The 18,028-nt window shown below is 54.9% G+C and overlaps 1 protein-coding gene across 1 annotated transcript; it reads right to left on the bottom strand.

The window, feature by feature from the left end:
* Nucleotides 1–2,424: 2,424 nt before the first annotated feature.
* B0T26DRAFT_751691 (acetyl-CoA carboxylase) lies at nt 2,425–9,559 on the bottom strand (the record flags this gene model as incomplete). The annotated part of the gene is made up of 4 exons (XM_060445418.1): nt 2,425–4,004; nt 4,065–8,920; nt 8,986–9,251; nt 9,350–9,559. The coding sequence occupies 4 exons, from the start codon at nt 9,557–9,559 to the stop codon at nt 2,425–2,427; spliced, it is 6,912 nt and encodes a 2,303-aa protein (XP_060296450.1).
* Nucleotides 9,560–18,028: the final 8,469 nt, after the last annotated feature.

Below are 18,028 nucleotides of genomic sequence, written 5' to 3'. Positions count from 1 at the left end.
AGAGACGGCAGCTAGGAGCCGCGATAGCGACCTAATGAGACGGGGCCCTGGAACAGTTCCCGCGGGTTGAGAAAAGTCATAAGACAGTGTGTAAGACAGATAGGTTCGGATCAAGGCTGCAGCAAAATATCTTCGCCCCTGCGGCCAAGCCAAGCCAAGCCAAAAAAAAAGGGGGGGAGGCCAGCCATACCCGCCAGATGTGATTCGCAATTGCTGCACGGCATGCGCCAACAAGCCCCCATCCTGCACGATAGATGGCATCGACCCAGATTCATAGCGTTACCGGTACAAATCATCGGACGCCAGGGTCCCCCCTGGTAGACACTGGTACGTCACTGGACGCGCTCGAGAGGGCGGCCTCCTGATCCCTGTCAGGCTGGCCGTTCTGCCATCTGAAGTCCTTCGACGGAGAGCTTCTCGACCACCGCCTGGGGTAGAAACAGCTCGCAGGGCGTTTAAGTCCTCTAGGCGACCTAGGTAGTCGATTTGACAGCTCAAATTGGCGTTCAGATAGCCTCAGTATGCATTTCGAAAATGTCTCGGGCGATCAAATATCTGCTTTTCGTTGTGCTGAAGTCACCTTCGTGACCTGTGCATGGGAGGAAGCGCCCCCCCCCCGTGTGCCATCCTATACAGTGTCGCACATGTCTTGCGCTCGTAAAACCGAGGAGCCATGACCGGCTGAGGATTGGTCAATGAGATGAAATTTGTCCGCAAGGCCTGCCGAAACTGATCGGACTCTCGAGCTAGCTTCTGCCAAGCCTGGACAGCAACACAGACCCGTCGCTCAATCGGGACAAATTTGCCGATGCTGCGGTTCAAACTGAGCCAGGGCGTGACGGACGGAGATTGAGCAGCCCGCCCACCCAGAACAAAACACCCAAGTGCCCATGGCTGGCTGTGGAAGGGGAGCTGTTACCTCGGGTCTCCTGGGGAAGAAACGGATGGGGGCCGGGGCAGGGCGGAACGCCGTCAGCGCTAGATTAGTGGGTAGCACGCTAAGCACCCAGGCACCGAGCCCTACAGCAGGACTGGCCTCTAATCCAACAACACCTCATCGTTCCTGCCTGCTGACAGGCCCTTCGGCAAACCGATGACGGGACCAAAACATGGGGAGCAGCCTATGGATTCTCGGAAGCTCGAACCTCCGTCCGCGCTGACTGCAGTGTGAAAGAGGCAGGCACGCAGTCGTTCCTTGCAAGCTCTCAAAGACGTCACCGTTCGGGACCCTGCAGCACGATCTTCCAGGCGGGCAACCAGCCCAAAATGGCACCCCCCCGCCTTCTCCACCCCTAAAACGGCAGTGGATGCGCTCGCTCGCTCACTGAGCCATCTACGGCGGTGACTGCCGGTATAAGGCAATAAGCAATGGCATCGGATATCTGTCCCACGTCTCTCTCTGGAGTGGCACACAATGCTTCCATTTACGGAAGCACACACGTAGTTGCACAGACTCGCCTGCTTCCGCAGTCCCGGAAACCACGAACATGCACCTGCGCAGCTGGATGAGGGAGCTGTGCACACTGAAAGAATATCACTGCCTGCCCCACCCCATCCGGGCTCTCTCTCGTCTTTCAAAATCCCCTTTTGCGAAATAAAGTTCCATTAACCCCATGTAAATACCGAAATAAGCACCAAACAACTGCGTCTGTTTCTGAAGATAGTACATACCAAGGCAACTCACTCATCTTGTTTGGTTCGCACATAGACTGCCAGTGGTGTTAGACGCCTATCCCCGACGCTCTTCTGGAGGGACAAGATGCTGTGGAGAACTTCACAAGCCCACTTCCCGAACGGCAATGGGGGTTCTGGAACACCTCTGTGCTGGCTGTCATTAAGATCGAGAAAAAGGTATCCGTGAAAAGAGAAACATTTACCAGGCCTATAACTCTCATTATGAGGTACACGAAACGTCTTGACCTCTCACCACCTGCGTGCCTGGCCAGAGCCTGTGCACACATTCGCCTTCACCTGTCTTTGCCGCCGTGGCGACGGTGATGTCTACAAGAGAAGCTTGGTCTGGAAAGTTCGTCACATCTTGATGGGGTTAGATTAAGGGGCTGTTTAACAATTAAATACCGTATGTAATCCTAATCTTCTGTAAACTGGAATAATAGCGAGAGAACAAGATGAATCGCTGAGTACTCGCACACACAGACAGAGTCTCTAACAACCCCCAACATCGTAATGAAAAGAAGAAACATGTAAATAAATGCTCAAAGTCCGCGTTGCACCAAGAAGCAAACATCCATAATAAGTAAATGGAAAAACGCCCAAATCCTCCCAACCATCGGGTCAACCTGCGTGTATGTTGACATGTAATAAAAAATGGCCCGCCTTTTTCTCACCTCTCTCAGCCAAGCCGCGTTATACAGTACTGCTCGGCAGTCATCGCTAAGCATAGCCTTGCCCAAAAACATACCCTTACACGTGCTTCAGGTACTTGAGCACCTTGTCCCTCTCTTCCACCGGCATCACACTCAGAATCTCCCGGACACCCTTCCACGCGGAACCCTCGGCGGGATCCTTGCTTGCAGTGGAGCCAAGGCGAATCAGGTCTCGCATCTCAGCCGCGATGGCATCAGCCTTGAGGCCCTCAACCTTGTCGTGGACCAGCTTGCGATTCTCCTCGTACCAGATCGCCACCTCGCGATCGCTCTTGTCAAAGTTTGCAACGCCACACCACGCCTCAAGGAGGTGGAGGTGACGAGTGCGAACCTGCGGTGTAGTTGGGGCTGCGGCCCCGGTCGTCTTGCTGTGAAGCCCAACCGCGGTTGTCGAAGCAGCGATGCGCCGGAGAATGTACTCTTCGTTGAGCCTTCTGCGAACACGCCAATAGAAGAAGCGGCGTGCATTTTGCCACTCCAAAACCTCGCGGATGACTCCCTTGGCCTTCATGCGGCCAGCGCGGTCGTGGAGGTCAGCGAATTGCACGCTGATCTGAGCATAGACGGGCAGAAGTTGCTGTTCACGGATGTTCATCTTCTTCTTAATCGCGTCAGAGTCCTCCTTAGACAGATTGGTGGCGCCCATCTGCTTCTTGAGAGCAGCATAGACGGGATCCAAGCGAACCATGGTCTCGAGTTGCTTGTCCTTGCGATACTTGATCCCGATGATGCCCTCCGGTTCGAGAACACCACCACGAGCCTCAACATCCGCGTACATCTCCATGGCCGTCGGGTTGATGGTGGGGTCGACAACGACCCATGAGCCACCACGAAGCTCGCCAAAGGGCGGGATGTAGATGAAGACGGGCTGCTCAAACTTGACGAGGGCATCGACGATGTAGGAGCCGTACTTGAGAACCTCGTTGTACATGTCGCGCTGGCCACCGGAGAACCCACGCCAGTTGGCAAGGATCATCAGCGGAAGCTGCTCACCGTAGTTGAAGTCATTGATAGCCTGAGCAGTCTTGAAGGCCGAGTTGGGATACCAGACACCGCCGGCTTCGTTCGACACCTGCTCAATAGAATCGGGGTTGGCAGGATCGGCAGGCGTGATGTTCTCGACGGACCGTGTCTCGACAGCGATGACACCCATGGGGATGCCTCCAAGTCGAGCACGGCCTACAACAACAGTGCGCGCCCATCCACCTAGCGTCTCGACGAACGAGTCCTTGTCGAAGAGACCGGGCTGGAAGCCGTCCTCATCATCCCTACCGCTAATCATCCATCTGACGTCATAGGGCTGTTTCTGAGGCGGCATATACATGACATCGCGGTCCCAGCTGTCAACGCTCGGGCTGATGGGAACCGGGTTGTTACGCTTGTCTGGCACAAATGACATCCACTCAACAATCTTCGACACGCCAGCAAAGTCATCGTTCGCAGTTAGATGGGATACACCGTTGCGGTACATGATCTGGGTGCCGCCGAGTTGAAGGTTCGAGGTATAAACCTCGCGACCCAGCAAATTGTTGAGCGCAGGCGCACCGGTGAGAATGATGGGCTGGCCCTCAATCTGGACAGCACGCTGGCCAAGACGAACAAGGTAGGCACCGATTCCTGATAGCAGTTAGCATACGTCCTCGGCTGACCAATATGTCTTTTGTTTCTCAAACTTACCGACGGAGCGGCAGGTGACGAGAGTACATGTGAAAATGTCGTTGTAGGCTCTGCTCGTCGCACCCGCGATGAGACCTGAGCCCCGCAAGCACTCAACGCCAAGGCCATCTTCGGCGCCGACGATCGTGACGATCTTATGGCGTCTCTCGCCGCCCTCGGTGATTTCTTCGGTGATGACACTTGTCTCAAAGCGTTTCTTGGCCGCATCGTCGAGGTAGAGATACTTGAAGCCGGCCTCAGGTTTGCTGGTATCATTCCAAGCGACGCTGAAGTGAGGCATCAATTCGTTGGCGAGACCCAGACGAGCACCGGAATTTGCCGAAAGATAGATGCGCGGGATACCAAGCTTGCGAGCCAGCTCAGTGCACTTGAAGAAGTAGTCATCTTCCTTAGGGCCGAATGAGCCGATGTTGTAAGTGATGTCGTTGGCAACGACAATGAACTTGCGGCCTTTCGGATACTCGGGGGTCTTAGCATTGATGAGCCAGCCAACCATTCCGCAGCTGTTGGTGCCAGGAAGACGTGACACCTCGGCCAGATTGTCCTGGTCGTCGAGAACGAGTTCATTGAACTCGATGCATTCGCCAACAGGCGGCTGCTTGTCTTGCAGAGTGGGATGCTTCTTGACGGCCTTGGCCCAGCTGTTTTGGATGGCCTGGCGGAAAAGTTCAGGGAAGTCGTAGACGAACTGAGTACCCATCAAGTGTGCCTTGTATCGCTTCGGCTGAAGCCAGTTCTTGGTTGCGTAAGGCGTCGACACAGGGAGCAGATGCATTGAGCCAATCTTTGTGGTGCCGCCAATCGACTGGAAGACCCACTCTCCCTTCTCAGACTTGCGTTCGACATACATCTCAACCTGGATAACAAACCCAGAGGTGTTGGTGATGATTACCCTAAGAGGATACGGCATGCCGGTGGCGGGGTCGGTGCAGATGATACGAATCTCGACCTGCGCGACGCGGAGGCGCCACGCACGAGAACCGAAACGATCAAGGAAGCCCTGGAGGGAGTGCTCAACCTCTTCTGGCTCCAACGGGAAGACTGGTGCGAAGTTGATGAACATGTGGTTGAGATCCGAGTTGTTGTTGCCGATGATCTCGAGAGCATCAAAGATATCATTAATGACTCGGTCAGCCTCCGAGATCAAGTATTCAGCCGTAGGAATATCATCACGAAGTCGGCCAGGACGGATGACTGCTCGCGTAAAATATCGCTTGTCCGTGTCCATGAGCTTGCCCACAGCCTCGTACACGTGAATGTTTTTATTTTCAGTGAAGACGGGCTTGACCTTGAACTTGGAGAGACGTCCCAGTTCGAGCTGAAAGGCAAGCGCTGGCTCAATGTGACGAATGCTGTCATCCTCAATGTACTCCGGCCCACGGAAAGTGTAGTAGAGAGGGTACGACCCGTCATTGCGGCCGCAGATGAAGGTCAGTCGACGGACGCGGCGAGCGAAGAGCTCGTCCTTGAACTGGTGCACGACGGGAAGAATATCCTTGAGGATTTCATCGTCACTTCGACCCTCAGCGTCGCGAATGGCAACGTTGACAACAGCCGAGAGCTCATCTAGGCTTTCTAGACGTGGTGTTGGCACCGCGGGGCGGCGCTTGCCATTGAGATCGGGGATGAGCCCACTAGCGCTCTTCTTGCGCAATCCTCCTGCCACAGGCAGCGTGTCGAGAGCCTTGGACAACAGCTCTTCAGCATCCTCAATGTACCTGCAAGGAACGATGACTCCCTTGCGGATAGGCTCTTCTTGTGTCTTTTGAGTCAGGTAGGACATATCGCTGATGGAGTGGATGCGCTTGAAGCTGTGGTCGACAGGGGTAGCCGGAGATGACGGGGCGGCAGACATGAGAGGCAGTCCATACTCTGACTGGCCAATCTTCCGCAGAGCAAAATCCCAAGACACGAAGGTCGGCGTGTCTGTCTCGTCGCAGTGGTACTCAATTTTTTTCAGGATGTAGGCTCGGTAGGCCCGGCGCACGTAGACCTCAGTGGCGGCCAAAGAAACCCAAGAGTCCTCATGGGCAAAGAAGGCGGTCAGGACATCAAATACCGTGTACTTCGAGTCGACAACCTCCTTGATAATCTCCAAGCTGGGCTCTCTGTGGTCCCAGCCCGTCTCGCCGTAGCGTGACTCGACAACAGAAGAGCGGAGGATGTGCTCCATTTGGGCCGTTCTCTCTTCGAGGGATGGGAGAGCGCATTGGATGAGGATCTCGCGAGCCTTCAGCGACACTTTTGCCGTCTGGCGAGACTCCAACTCGGCCATTTTGCGGAGCACGGGTCGAAGGGCTTTGGCAACGTTGCCCACATTTGGCTTGTTGGGGCGGTATTCCTCAAGAATAGCCAAAACAAGCGAGTTCTTTGCCGCGAGTCTGCTGTGGGACAGAACTGTGAGAACGACATTCTGGATGTCGTCCTTGTTCTCGTCACGGAGCTTGAGAATGACCTCCTCATCCTGCAATCTCCGGCCTGAGAAGAGATGCTCCACATCTGTGTAGGTCTTCAAGAGATCTGAGATCACCTGCAGCTCCCTGACCTTCTGGCCATCGGCGTAGAGGTCAAGCACCGTGGTGAGTGGTTCTAGGGTGGCCTTCAACAAGTCGGCGTCCGCTTTAGAGGCAATGTTGTCATCCAAAAATTTCTGGAACACCTTGGCCAAGTTTCGTGCAGGAAACTCAGCTTGCCTCTGCAGCGCACGATCGAGCACCTGGGTGAACTGCGCATCGAGCTTTTGAGGCATACGGGCGTGCAAGGCAGAGAACTGTGCAGAAAACTCGCTGTAGGGAAGCTTGGGGTCGCGGAGCACCTCGATGAGCTCCTTGAGCGTTGAAAGCATAATCACCTGGTTGTCAAAGCCCATGAAGATGTTCTTGAGTGTGTTGTACAGAACAGTGAACCTCTGGGATGGCTTGCTGCCCATGATAACTGGCGAACCAAACTCTGGGAGTTGTCCGATAAAGGACTGAGCCTGCTTGACACGACTGGGGTCGTCCAGTGCCAATATGCCGAGGATGTCTCCAGCCTCGAGTGTGGCGCCCGGCTGCTTGATAAGCTGTACAATACCATCCTCTTGAGCAATCAGAGGCATGTACATCTTCATAACCTCGACCTCGGCGAAGGTCTGGCCAGCCCTGACATGCGAGCCATTCTCTACCGAGTACTTGACAAGTTTGCCGGGAGAAGGTGTCCGTAACTGAGTCGGGTCGTTCTCCTGCTCAAGGAGACATGTCTTGCTGTCAACGGAGATTCGGGTTGCGGCAACTTCCTCTTTCCAGTAGACATTGTGGCTGCGGCCGTCAAGAAGGATCAAGAGGCCACCGTCACTGAGAGCACGGACGCCGACCGAGCACTTAGAGCCATTGATGAAGAGGTGATAGCTGTCGGGGCTCGAACGAGTCACAGTGAACTTATATCTGAAGCCTTCATAGATGAAGTCCACTGGGAAGACGGACTTGAGGATATCCTTGGAGGGGACTTGGCCCTTCTCAAGGCCAGCTCGGTACTCCGCCATGCATGCCTCGCTGGCAATGTGTCCCTTGGTCACAGCGCCGCAAACAACAGCAAGCATGGGGTCTGGCCGTTCTGCAGTGAGCTTGTTGGAGATCAACTCGTCGAGCCAGCCGGTAGTAATGGTATTGTCCTCGAAAGCCTCCGTCTCAAGAAGCTTGATCAGATACTCAACAGTCGTACGGAAGTCACCGCGGATGCTCAGTTCCTTGAGTGCAACGACCATGTGCTTCCGTGACGCAGCGCGATTCTCGCCGTAGGCAAAAATATGGCCAAACTGGGAGTCCGAAAAGCTGTGGATGCCACCTGCAGATCCGACAGAGAAGTAGCCCCAAACGTTTGAGCTGGAGCGGAAATTTAGGTCGTGGAGTACACCGTTAGACGGCTTGAACCCCTCACCAGGATCTTCGGAGGTAATGCGGCACGCAGTTGTGTGGCCTTTCGGCGTCGGCCGCCTCTGGGTCTTCTCGCTCGCTGGGTCCTTGAACTCAAAGTCGATTTCTGTTGCTGTTTTGGGATCAACGCCATACAGGAGCCTGATGTCCTTGATCCTGTGCAGGGGGAGACCCATCGCAACCTGGAGCTGGGCGGCGGGAAGGTTAACCCCGCTGACCATTTCAGTGGTTGGGTGCTCGACCTGCAGACGCGGGTTGAGTTCCAGGAAGTAGAACTTGTCGTCGGCGTGCGAATAAAGGTATTCCACAGTTCCGGCGGAGACGTAACCGACAAGCCTTCCAAGGCGGACAGCGGCGTTCTCCATGGCCTTGAAGGTGTTCGGTTTCGCAATTGTCACTGGTGCTTCTTCGATAATCTTCTGATGTCTCCGTTGCACCGAGCAATCTCTGCCGAAAAGAGAGATATTGTTCCCATATTGATCCGCAAGAAGCTGAACCTCCAAATGTCTCGCACTATCTGCCAGCTTCATAATGAAGATGGGAGACCCCGGGATCTCGCTAGCCGCGGCCTTATAAAGCTCCTCGAAGCCGTCTTCGCTGAGAACCTTGCGGATACCCTTGCCACCGCCGCCTTCAGAGGCCTTGACCATAACAGGGAAGCCAATTTCCTTGGCTTTCTGGAGGCCTTCTTCCCAAGACGTAACGCAGCCCTTGAGGTAGACATCGTCTGGAACCGTCACAATCCCATCTTCATCGACGGTAACCTTGTCGACGCCTGTCCCCGACCACGGGATGCAAGGAACGTCGGCGTGTTGAGCGACGATTGTAGAGGAGATCTTGTCGCCAAGGGACCGCATAGCCGAGCCTGGTGGGCCGATAAAGACAATCTTTTTTGGCGATGCAGCTAGCGACTCCGGGAGTTTCGGGTTTTCCGACGCATGACCCCTATTTGCAACCGATCAGTATGACCACTTCGAATTCGTGTTCCGCATCTCAAAATGCAAACTCACCATCCTGCCCAGACAGCATGTACGTCCATACGCTCAGCAACGTCGACAATAAGCTCGACGTTCGCGTAGTTGTGGTTATTGGTGCCGCCTGGTACTTCGACGTAGTGGTCTGCCATTCGAATGTAGTCGGCGTTCGCTTGCAGATCCTCTGGCGTGGCCATCACGGTGAATTTGATAGCCCGTTCGTCGCCGAATGTTTCGTAGGCCCATTTTCGCACAGATCGGATCTCTTTTACGGCGGCAATACCGTTGTTTGCAATTAAAACCTGCGGTTCGGAGAAGCTGTTAGCGGTTGTCCCGTTTTACCCAGAACACTGGGCGAAACTGGAGAGCATTCTTCTGGACGAGCAAATAATGAACTCACATTTGTGATCACGGTATGCCCATCGTTGTTGGCGACGAATTCCTTCACCTTGGAGGCAGGCGCGTTTTCCAGCTTGTTGCCACCGATGAAGTGCGCGGCCACCTTTCGCTTTTCGGCATATGACGCCTTGCCATTGATGCGGGGGACTGTGACACCATTTCGACTGCTACCGGAGCCATTGGCGGCACCGTGGCTGTCTGCGTCTCCCATGATTGCGGTTCTGAGAGTTTCGCAGGGGCGTGGTCGACAGAAAGTAGTTGCAGAGCGGGCTCTAGCAGCTTGTCATGTAATAGGGACCGCAACCGATCGACGCCCGGGCGGCAGCTGCACTGAGAGACGGCGACGGGGATTTACCGAATTCGGAACCCGATAAATCCTTTGGTGCAAAGCAGGCGTGCATGCAACGCACGGCTTACGGGAGCGCGTTTGGCTGGGCTATCGGCGAAGCTGCAGGTGATCCCCAACTGGCCGTCGATATCGCGTTGCTGAAGCTGGCAGCTTTTTGATGTCCTGTAAAGCTTCAGGGTAGGAAACAGGCAAGGTGTCCTGGCGAGCAAACTTGCCAAACCGAAGAGGCAGCAACCCGGGGTATCTCGGCAAGGGATGGATACCCGTCACGACTTCGTTTAATCGACTAGAATGCAAACCCCGTAGCGCGAAAGCAAATCTACAAGAAGGGAAAGCGTTGATCGGGGGCGTATGCTACGCAAGGAGTCATGTGGGGAGAGGGGGAGAAAAGAGGAAAAGAAGTATCCCAGAACACCGGAGGAGGGATGAGTAGAAGTCGTCGGGTAGATGAAGGGTAATGTTGAGTTCGGGCAAGGCGCTTGTAAAAACCATGAAGCTGGTGAGCTGGTGGGGACTGGGGTCCTGGGCCAAATTGTCTCCGAATGCATGCCAAAAAAAGTTCGACCGCCGCTGCTCCGCGCTGCACCCTACCGTTGCTCCAGGGCCCTTTGCTGTGTAAACTGGGAAGTCCCATGCGCTTTCCCGCGACTCCCCCAAACCCGACTGCCAAGGGGGTGTGTGTTAATATTCCCGAGCACCGTCCCCGAACTAAACGGATAGGAAAACAGTATTTCTAGATAAACGAACACGCGCTATATCTAATAGAGACCGTAATAGCCCTCTTGAATCATCACTCTACTGTGTAGCACATATCACTTTGACATGGCCTAGGTCTAGACCAATTTGCAACTGGAGCACCGAGGCCTGCAACAGTATCTTGGCTATATCAAGAATATCGGTTGATAAACCAGTCGATAATCAATGTTATTGAAATAATTGTCCACGGTTTTGGTCACGGCATGGCGATTTGCGCTTCTTGGCTGGCATTTCGGGGAATACTGATTTAGATCTCGGTGAGGTCACAAAAGTCAGATCCACAGTCTCTTTACTCGGATCTTACTTTGTCGGTCTTGCGCCCCACAACGCGCCGCCATTTTCAAGATTGCGACCATTTGCATCGAAGGCAGGCGCGAATTGAGCCGGCCGAAGCGAATTAAGCCAATTGAGCCAACCAGGATGCCCGGTGGCGGGTGTTGGGGAAGCCCCCAAATCCTCAAGTGCGCCTGCCGACCACCAAATCATCCACCCAGACCCAAGCGAAAAACGTCAGCTTGCAGATTGCCTTTGAGGCCCCACTGATATCAGCCCGGCCGTCGGGCAGGTACCCCCGTCAGTACACCACCTCGAGATGCTTCACGGTCCGACAAACACCGACATCGAGCAAGCGACAGCGGGATCGACGTGGCCTCTGTCTGCCCTGCGTACGAGTCTTGTTTTGAGGCATTATTTGCAGCCGTCTGGAACGGACCTGAAAGCCAATATTCTACGAGATATGCATGGAACTCTTCCATGCTATTCCAGGCACCATAGTCTAGCCAGTGATAGGTCCCCAATCGGATATTACCCATCTTGGGTAGGCCGGCCTAGCTCTCAGAGGCTCAGAGGGTCACACAGTGGGGAAATTCTACTTCCCGCCTTCTCGGACTCCGATTGTGTGAACTGCGGTTGTGGCATCTGATACTTTTTACTGAAGCCTTGTCGCTGTCGAGGATGCATGTGTACCAAGCTGTCGAGGAGATGACTGTAAGTACATACATACTAAGTACTGTGCCACTGCACTAGCTCAGGCGGTCGTGTACCTTAATGCATTGCCCATCCTCACGTTCTAAACACAAAATCTGTGTTTCAAGGCGGTGTTGACGCCGGCGAACTTCTTGCACGAGTCATCGTCGGCTGGGCGGACGGTACCCTGAGCTGAACAGGACACTAACATGTGTGTAAGGGCCCTCAACAACATGCTGCGCCAGTTCAACCTTTTTTTCCCCGTCGCGTCAGTCGCGGGCCACCAGTCCATGGTTGGTCTAGCGGCCCGGGAAACAGTGCACATTCCATTTTAATGGATACTCGCACATCCATGCCGTGCTTTCTACACGTTGTCTCGCAGATAACGAAGCGAACCTAAAGACGGGCATGGCAGTTGGAGAATGGAATGCGGCAAAGTAAGAAATAAATCTTCTCAGTTCCCTTTGAGGAGATTGTTGGCTTTAACATGCCCAACAGTCGAAGGCTTCGAGCGGAAACCCGAGTGGTGTCAAGCCAAGTGCCGAATCGAGATTTCAGTACTGTACTAGACTGACCCCAATTTGTTGGGTTTCTGCAGTGGGGAGGCGCCCCAGCTTCGATGGCAATTCCCCCGACGATCGACATGGGAAAGAAAAAAAGACAAGCCGTTAGCGCAAGGGGAACCGGACCCGCAGATCCCCAACAGCTTGTCCGCGGACGCCCGAGCACTCTCCAGGTTTGGGACGCTTTGGAACTGGCTTTTCCTGTTTCGGAGGCGCATTTTCCCCCTTCTCGCCAACATGAATCCCGGCCCAGCTTGAGGCTCGAGATTGAACTGACTCGCCTTCTCAGAACTCAGGAGTCAAGAAACACAATGCATCCGGAATCTTGTCCGTACCGCATCGCGCCGCGCTGCACTGCACTACACTGCACTGCGCCGAACTATACTCTGCAAAGATGCAAAGTACAAAGGAGAAAAGGGCCTAGTTCCCGGAACAGTGAGCATACACCTGGTTTTGTTCCGGACGGATCCGTAAGCGGTAACACCCGCATGCCGGAGACGTGAAGTCCAAAAAGTCCACCTGCACAATCCCCATGTAACCACACTTGCCGGGACTGGGAAGCTCACCGCAAGCAAGCGCGCCGTCCCGCCGCCGGCGTCATCGCCAGGGATCAGTGTCAGCTCTACACCGAGCAATACTCCGTAGAACACTTTCTGCTCTGTGGCCGGCGATGTCCCTTGCCACATTCCGCGCTTTCTGACGGAGGGATCCATCCGTACATCATGTTTCTTTTTTGTAGCCTCGGACCAAAGCAATAGCGATAGGCCGGAGTCCAAACATCCAGAGACAAGATGAGACGACGACGACGACAATTCCACCAGCTCATTGTGCTAGGCACCGGAGACCTGAAAACCTGCGCAAATTCTTATGCGGACAGAACAGAACCTTCATCCCACCGATCCTCTGCGAGACTCATCTTGGGCACCAGTGTACTGTATCTCTCCCGCCCCATGTCACCAGACGCCCATGCAGTCATTGCATGCTTCCTGTACGCAACCGTACCTACATACCCGGCTCCCGGATCCAGAGCGTTGTGGTGAGGTGTGAAGAACAGAGTATATCATCCACGTGTAATCACTTTCTTGCCCTGCCCATTCAAGAAAGCAGCCAGGCACGCAGGCAAGCAAGCAACAGCCCCCTTTCGGCTGGGAGGTTCCGATCGAGCTTCCCCGGATTTGCTGCCCCACTTACCGAACCTTTTTTCTCGTCCCGCCGCGATTTGACGTGAGAATCGTACGATTTTCTCTTGACCTGGCCTCGACCAGGCTAGAAGGTCGGAAAAGAAGGGGGAGGAGGGGCTGAGCACGTTGCAGAATGAATGACAGCAAAGCAGCTCGATCCAATGCAGAAAGGCACGCTCCCCATTCATGTACAATAAATACATAGCGTATTTCCGAGAGCGCGTATTGTACGTCCGCCACCTCCCGCCGCCATCCGGCGCATGGGATGTGCTGCCGGCTACCGAGAGACGCACACAGAGCACACATGCACGCCGGACACTGCTTAGGAATACCGATATAAACAAGGTACGTGTTGGGTATCAAGTCATGTATCATTCTCCTCTCCCTCCCGATCACCGGCTCCCTCTCAGTCACCAATCCATCCACAGCAGCCAGAAAATTAAGCTCGAGCTTCCAATGTTCCCCGCCCCCGTGCCATGCCCTCCCCATCCAAGAAGGCACCAAGTTAAGATAGCAAGTGGCGATCCGGAGTGGAGGAGGTAGGTAGTAGTAAACAGATATGTAATAATAGCCGGCCCTTGCACAAGGACACGGTATGTGTGAGCCCGCACGCAAGGGACGACATGAACAAAAAAGGAGAATAAAAGAAAAGAAAATAGTAGAAGGAATGGGTAGGTAGTGTAGTCCGCCTCACAGCCCCTGATCTTCTTCTCTACCAAGCTTGTACACACAGCACAACGCAACACACACACACGAACGTCCGTCTCCCTGAACAAAGTCATCATAACAAAACACCCTAGCTCCAATTCCCGGAAAAAAACAATAAAAAAAACTAAAGAATGCATCAAGAGGTATTTCGTTTCACAGGACAACAAAAAAACCCCAGCCAGGTTAAGCCCCCCACCCCCTCCCTGCCTTGCCTTCCGTCTCCATTGTACGTATCCCACAGGCGGTGCGCCAAAACCCCCTCCCAATAAAAAGTGAACCAAGGGCAGACCAGAAAAACGACAAAGCATGTTGGGGAAAAAAAACACCTTCACCGTCGCTGGCTTCAAGACTAAGAAGGAAGGAAAGTTTAAAGTAAGAAAGGCCTTTCAACGCGGGATTAAAAAATATAGAAAAAAAAGAAAGAAAGTCTAATAAGTGCTTTTCTTTTTTTTAGTACGTCTCCCCGACGTCCGCGAGCCTTTTCGCCGGGCCGGCGCTTGAGCTTGTCCTCCTGGATGCCCCACCGCCTCCTCCACCGCCGCCGCCACCTCCTCCACCACTTTGCCTCCTCGCGCCGCTGCTGCTGGGCATGGGGATTCCGCTGGGGACCGGGATGCCGCTAGCACCCAGGGCTGCCGCGGCGGCGGCGTCTAGCTCGAGGCGGCTGTAGGTGCTGCGCCTGCTAGGGGTGCGGAGGTCGCCGCCGTCCTCGGTTAGCTGCTCGTCGACCTCGGCGGTGCTGTAGCTGACGCTCTGGCTGTGTCCGTGCCCGTGCAGGCTGCCGCCGAGGCTGCTCCTGGGCCGCCCGAGGGGTGTCCGCGCGCCGCCAAGACTGGTGCGGCTCATGGGCCGCGGCGGTGGCATGATGTTGCTGCCGCCCGTAGTGTGCGAGTCGGTCCTGCTGGCTGGCCGCGCGTAGCTCGAGACGCTAGCTCGGCTGCTGGGCCGCGACATGTCCGAATCGGCTGTGGTGCTCCCGCCGCCTCCGGGGTTGCGGTTGGGCAGCGGCCCAAACGACAGCCGCGACACCCCCGACGTACTAAGCCGGGGAACGTGCTTGCTGGTGGAGCTGCTCGACGAAATACTGCTGCGGAAGTCGGAGTGGTTGGTGCTGTAGTGGCTTGTAGGTGTCGCGTCATCCGTCGCCACACCAGATGTTGTAGACCCCACGGTGCGCTTGCGGCCGCGGATAGTAACCGTAGACGGAATGTTTACCGACGATCGGGGTGACGCGCGCGGCGGTGTGTTGACCGGCGCGGGGAGCTTTGACCGAGCAGATTGCACGCGGGCCTCGAGGCGCTGCATCTGGGCCGTGAGCGTGCGGATGTGCGTGAGCGACGTCGAGGGAGGGATCTTGTGTGATGTCGCGCGCGCTGACGGCTTGGCCGCCACGGACCGCGGCGCCGGTGTCCGGAACGCGTTTGCCGTCGTGGCAATGCGGTTGCCCGGAGCGCGCGCAGAGTTAAACTGTTTCGGCTTAGGAGTGACGCTGTTATCTGCTGAGGGGAGGCGGGGTTTCCGTTGTGCTGTTGATGCGGGTGTCTTTACAGCAACAGGTGGTTTTGGCATAGGCACCGAGGACGCGTCGGACATGGGCGGCGAAGGGGGGTCCTGGAGTTCGGAAATCGTTCCTGGGGTAGATATTGACTTGGTGTCTGGCGGGGTCGTAATCATGGGCGAGCTTGCTGTTGAGTTCGGAGAGTGGTCGAACGAGGGCGATTCGAGGATAGAGAGGTCCGTTGATATGGCGGAGAGATGGCGGGACTCCTGTTTCCTGATCTTGTCTTGGAGGATCTCGGCCTCAATCTTGAGATCTCCCAGCTCCTCGCGCAGCCGTTGTGTCTCGACTCGCAGGTGCTCTCTCTCTTGCTCGCCGATCTTGATCTCTTCCTCCATCATGACAGCCCGCTCGATCGCGACATTGTATTTGGATTCGAGGTCCTCGAGCGACGACGTCGTGGTCCGCGCCTGGCGCTCAAAGTCATCGTTGGCAACCTCGATATCGCGAAGTTTGAGTTGAAGAGTCCGGTTCGAGTCGCGCAGCGTTGTCACCTCCTTCTCAAGGAGACTCTGCGCCGCGTTTGCCTCGGATTTTGCTTCCCTGTATTTCCTCTGTAGCGGGTCCGTGGGTTAGCTTGACCGCCTCGCGAGCAGAGGGCGGGGGCGGGGAGTGCGATATGGCGATATGGCGATACAGGAGAATGAGAGAACGGGACATACCTTCCACTCTTCAACCTCGTAGCCGAGTCCTTCGGCCTTTTCTTGCAGTGACCGCTCCCGCTTGTCGGCCGCGTCGAGGTCCCTTTCGAGCTCGGCTTCTAGCTCCTTGCTGGAGGCCTGAAATTCCGAGAGCTCGTGCTCGAGATATTCGTATTGCGACTTGTACCATGCCAGAGAATCCTCGGCGCTGGCTTCGGCGCTGGGTGGCGACGATGGTGGTTCGGCCATTTGGCTTATTTACTTTTGGGCTCGCTGGTCGGCGCGATGTCGCATGTGACTGTTGTGGCAGGGAAGAAAACGGGTCGGAAGGAATGTCGAAGGTCGGCGGCGCAACAAAAGAAAATGCAAGTCGTGCGTCGTTATCGTAAGGCGGACAAGAGGTTTAATGCGAAATTATTAGGTATTATGGGGTTCGTGTCGTGGGCCGTTCGTAGCTTCTCGCGATGCGATGATCTGCTTCGAGTCAGGTCAACAGCCCGCGAAATTGGGGCGTGGTGAGGGGAGCCGCATACTCGACATGCGTCGCCGGATTGCGCGTCAAAAATGCAAGTCCGGGAATGGTGTCGCGCGTCGTTCGGTTGTCGGCGGAGTCGTGTGTGTCGGTGTCGGCGGCCGTCTTGCCTACCTTGGGCGGCCGTTGTCGTCGTCGTTGCCGATCGGGTGTCGTCGATGTTGGGGGAAGGAAGGCCCTCCTCGCCAGGTGGTTGAGGGTGTTTTCCTTGGCGCTCGTTTGTGTCTCCCCTTGCCGTCGCATGGCGCTAAAAATCAACCTGGCAACCGTGCGCTGGTGGGGCAGCCAGCCTAACTTGCGGACAACTCTGGACGTATCCACCAATTCTGCAGAAACAAACCGTGACGGAACATGGAGCAATCCTTTTCATTGTTCTCGTGCATCAAAAAGTAATTTATTGGCAAGCCGTAGGGCTATAAATGAGTTCTGGTGCCACGCGACCGACTGAACTCCCGCAAGTCAGCCCCACTGTTCCTCAGCGCATCACACGTCCTGATGCCAAGGCCAGGCCAAAGCAGAGAGAAACAAATGCTGAGGTTGGTCTTTGGATGAGATGAGCATTCATGTGGCATTTCGGGTATTTGTCTCTCTACCCCTTGCAGCTCAGTTTGCCAGCCTCTCAAGCACATATTCTTTATTACGGCCAGTGAAAGGAACTGCCAGCACCCCTCTCCCTCAGCGTCACCTTTCCGACGGCTTCTGGAGGCTGCGAGTTCTCGTTTGGGCCGCGGAGGCACGGGATGGCCAACCACGAGATGGCCAACCACGAGATGGCCAACCACACGATGCAGCTGTTGGTCCCCGCACTGCGTTTGATCTGAAACGGACGTCGAATTTGCCAAAACTTGTCGTTTTTCCACTTCAATGCTTACCACGCGTGCCATCAATCTGGGGCCCCCTTCTGGATTTTGGCCTTGCGCTGCATCTGCCCATCGCCAATCGCGTGTGGCGGGCGGTCCGCGTATCGTGCATCAATATTGCCAAGACATGACGTATCCCCGTTATTCTATTTTGAGATAGTTCCCACCCGGCTTGTTCGGTTCGCCCACTATGCAATAATTGCTTATCTTGGGTGATTATTGTAAGATACCTACTCAGGCACCACAAGAAACCTAAAGCCGACTTCATAATGGTGGTATGTTTTGTGCTATCGACAATGAATATCTCAAAATCATATCGTTAAAATCGACCAGCCTCGATTGCCATTCTACCTGGGCAACCTGGGTTGCTTAACTCAGAGAGTTCTTAAAACCGCAATGTGCCAAAGACGTGACGGTTGCTGTGCTCGTATGAATCTGGAGTGAAGAGACCCAAACCACTGGCTGAGTTGATCCTCAACCTTCAACTTTGCATACAAAAATTGTTAGGTGAAAACCAATACGCGGAACCAGTCCCCATTTTAAGGGCTAAATAATGGAAGAACCAC

Source organism: Lasiosphaeria miniovina, assembly GCF_030549165.1.
Source record: "Lasiosphaeria miniovina strain SMH2392-1A chromosome Unknown B0T26scaffold_4, whole genome shotgun sequence".
NCBI lineage: Eukaryota > Fungi > Ascomycota > Sordariomycetes > Sordariales > Lasiosphaeriaceae > Lasiosphaeria > Lasiosphaeria miniovina.
The sequence above is the reverse complement of the archived record's forward strand: the minus strand, read 5'-3'. Positions and strand labels throughout refer to the sequence as shown.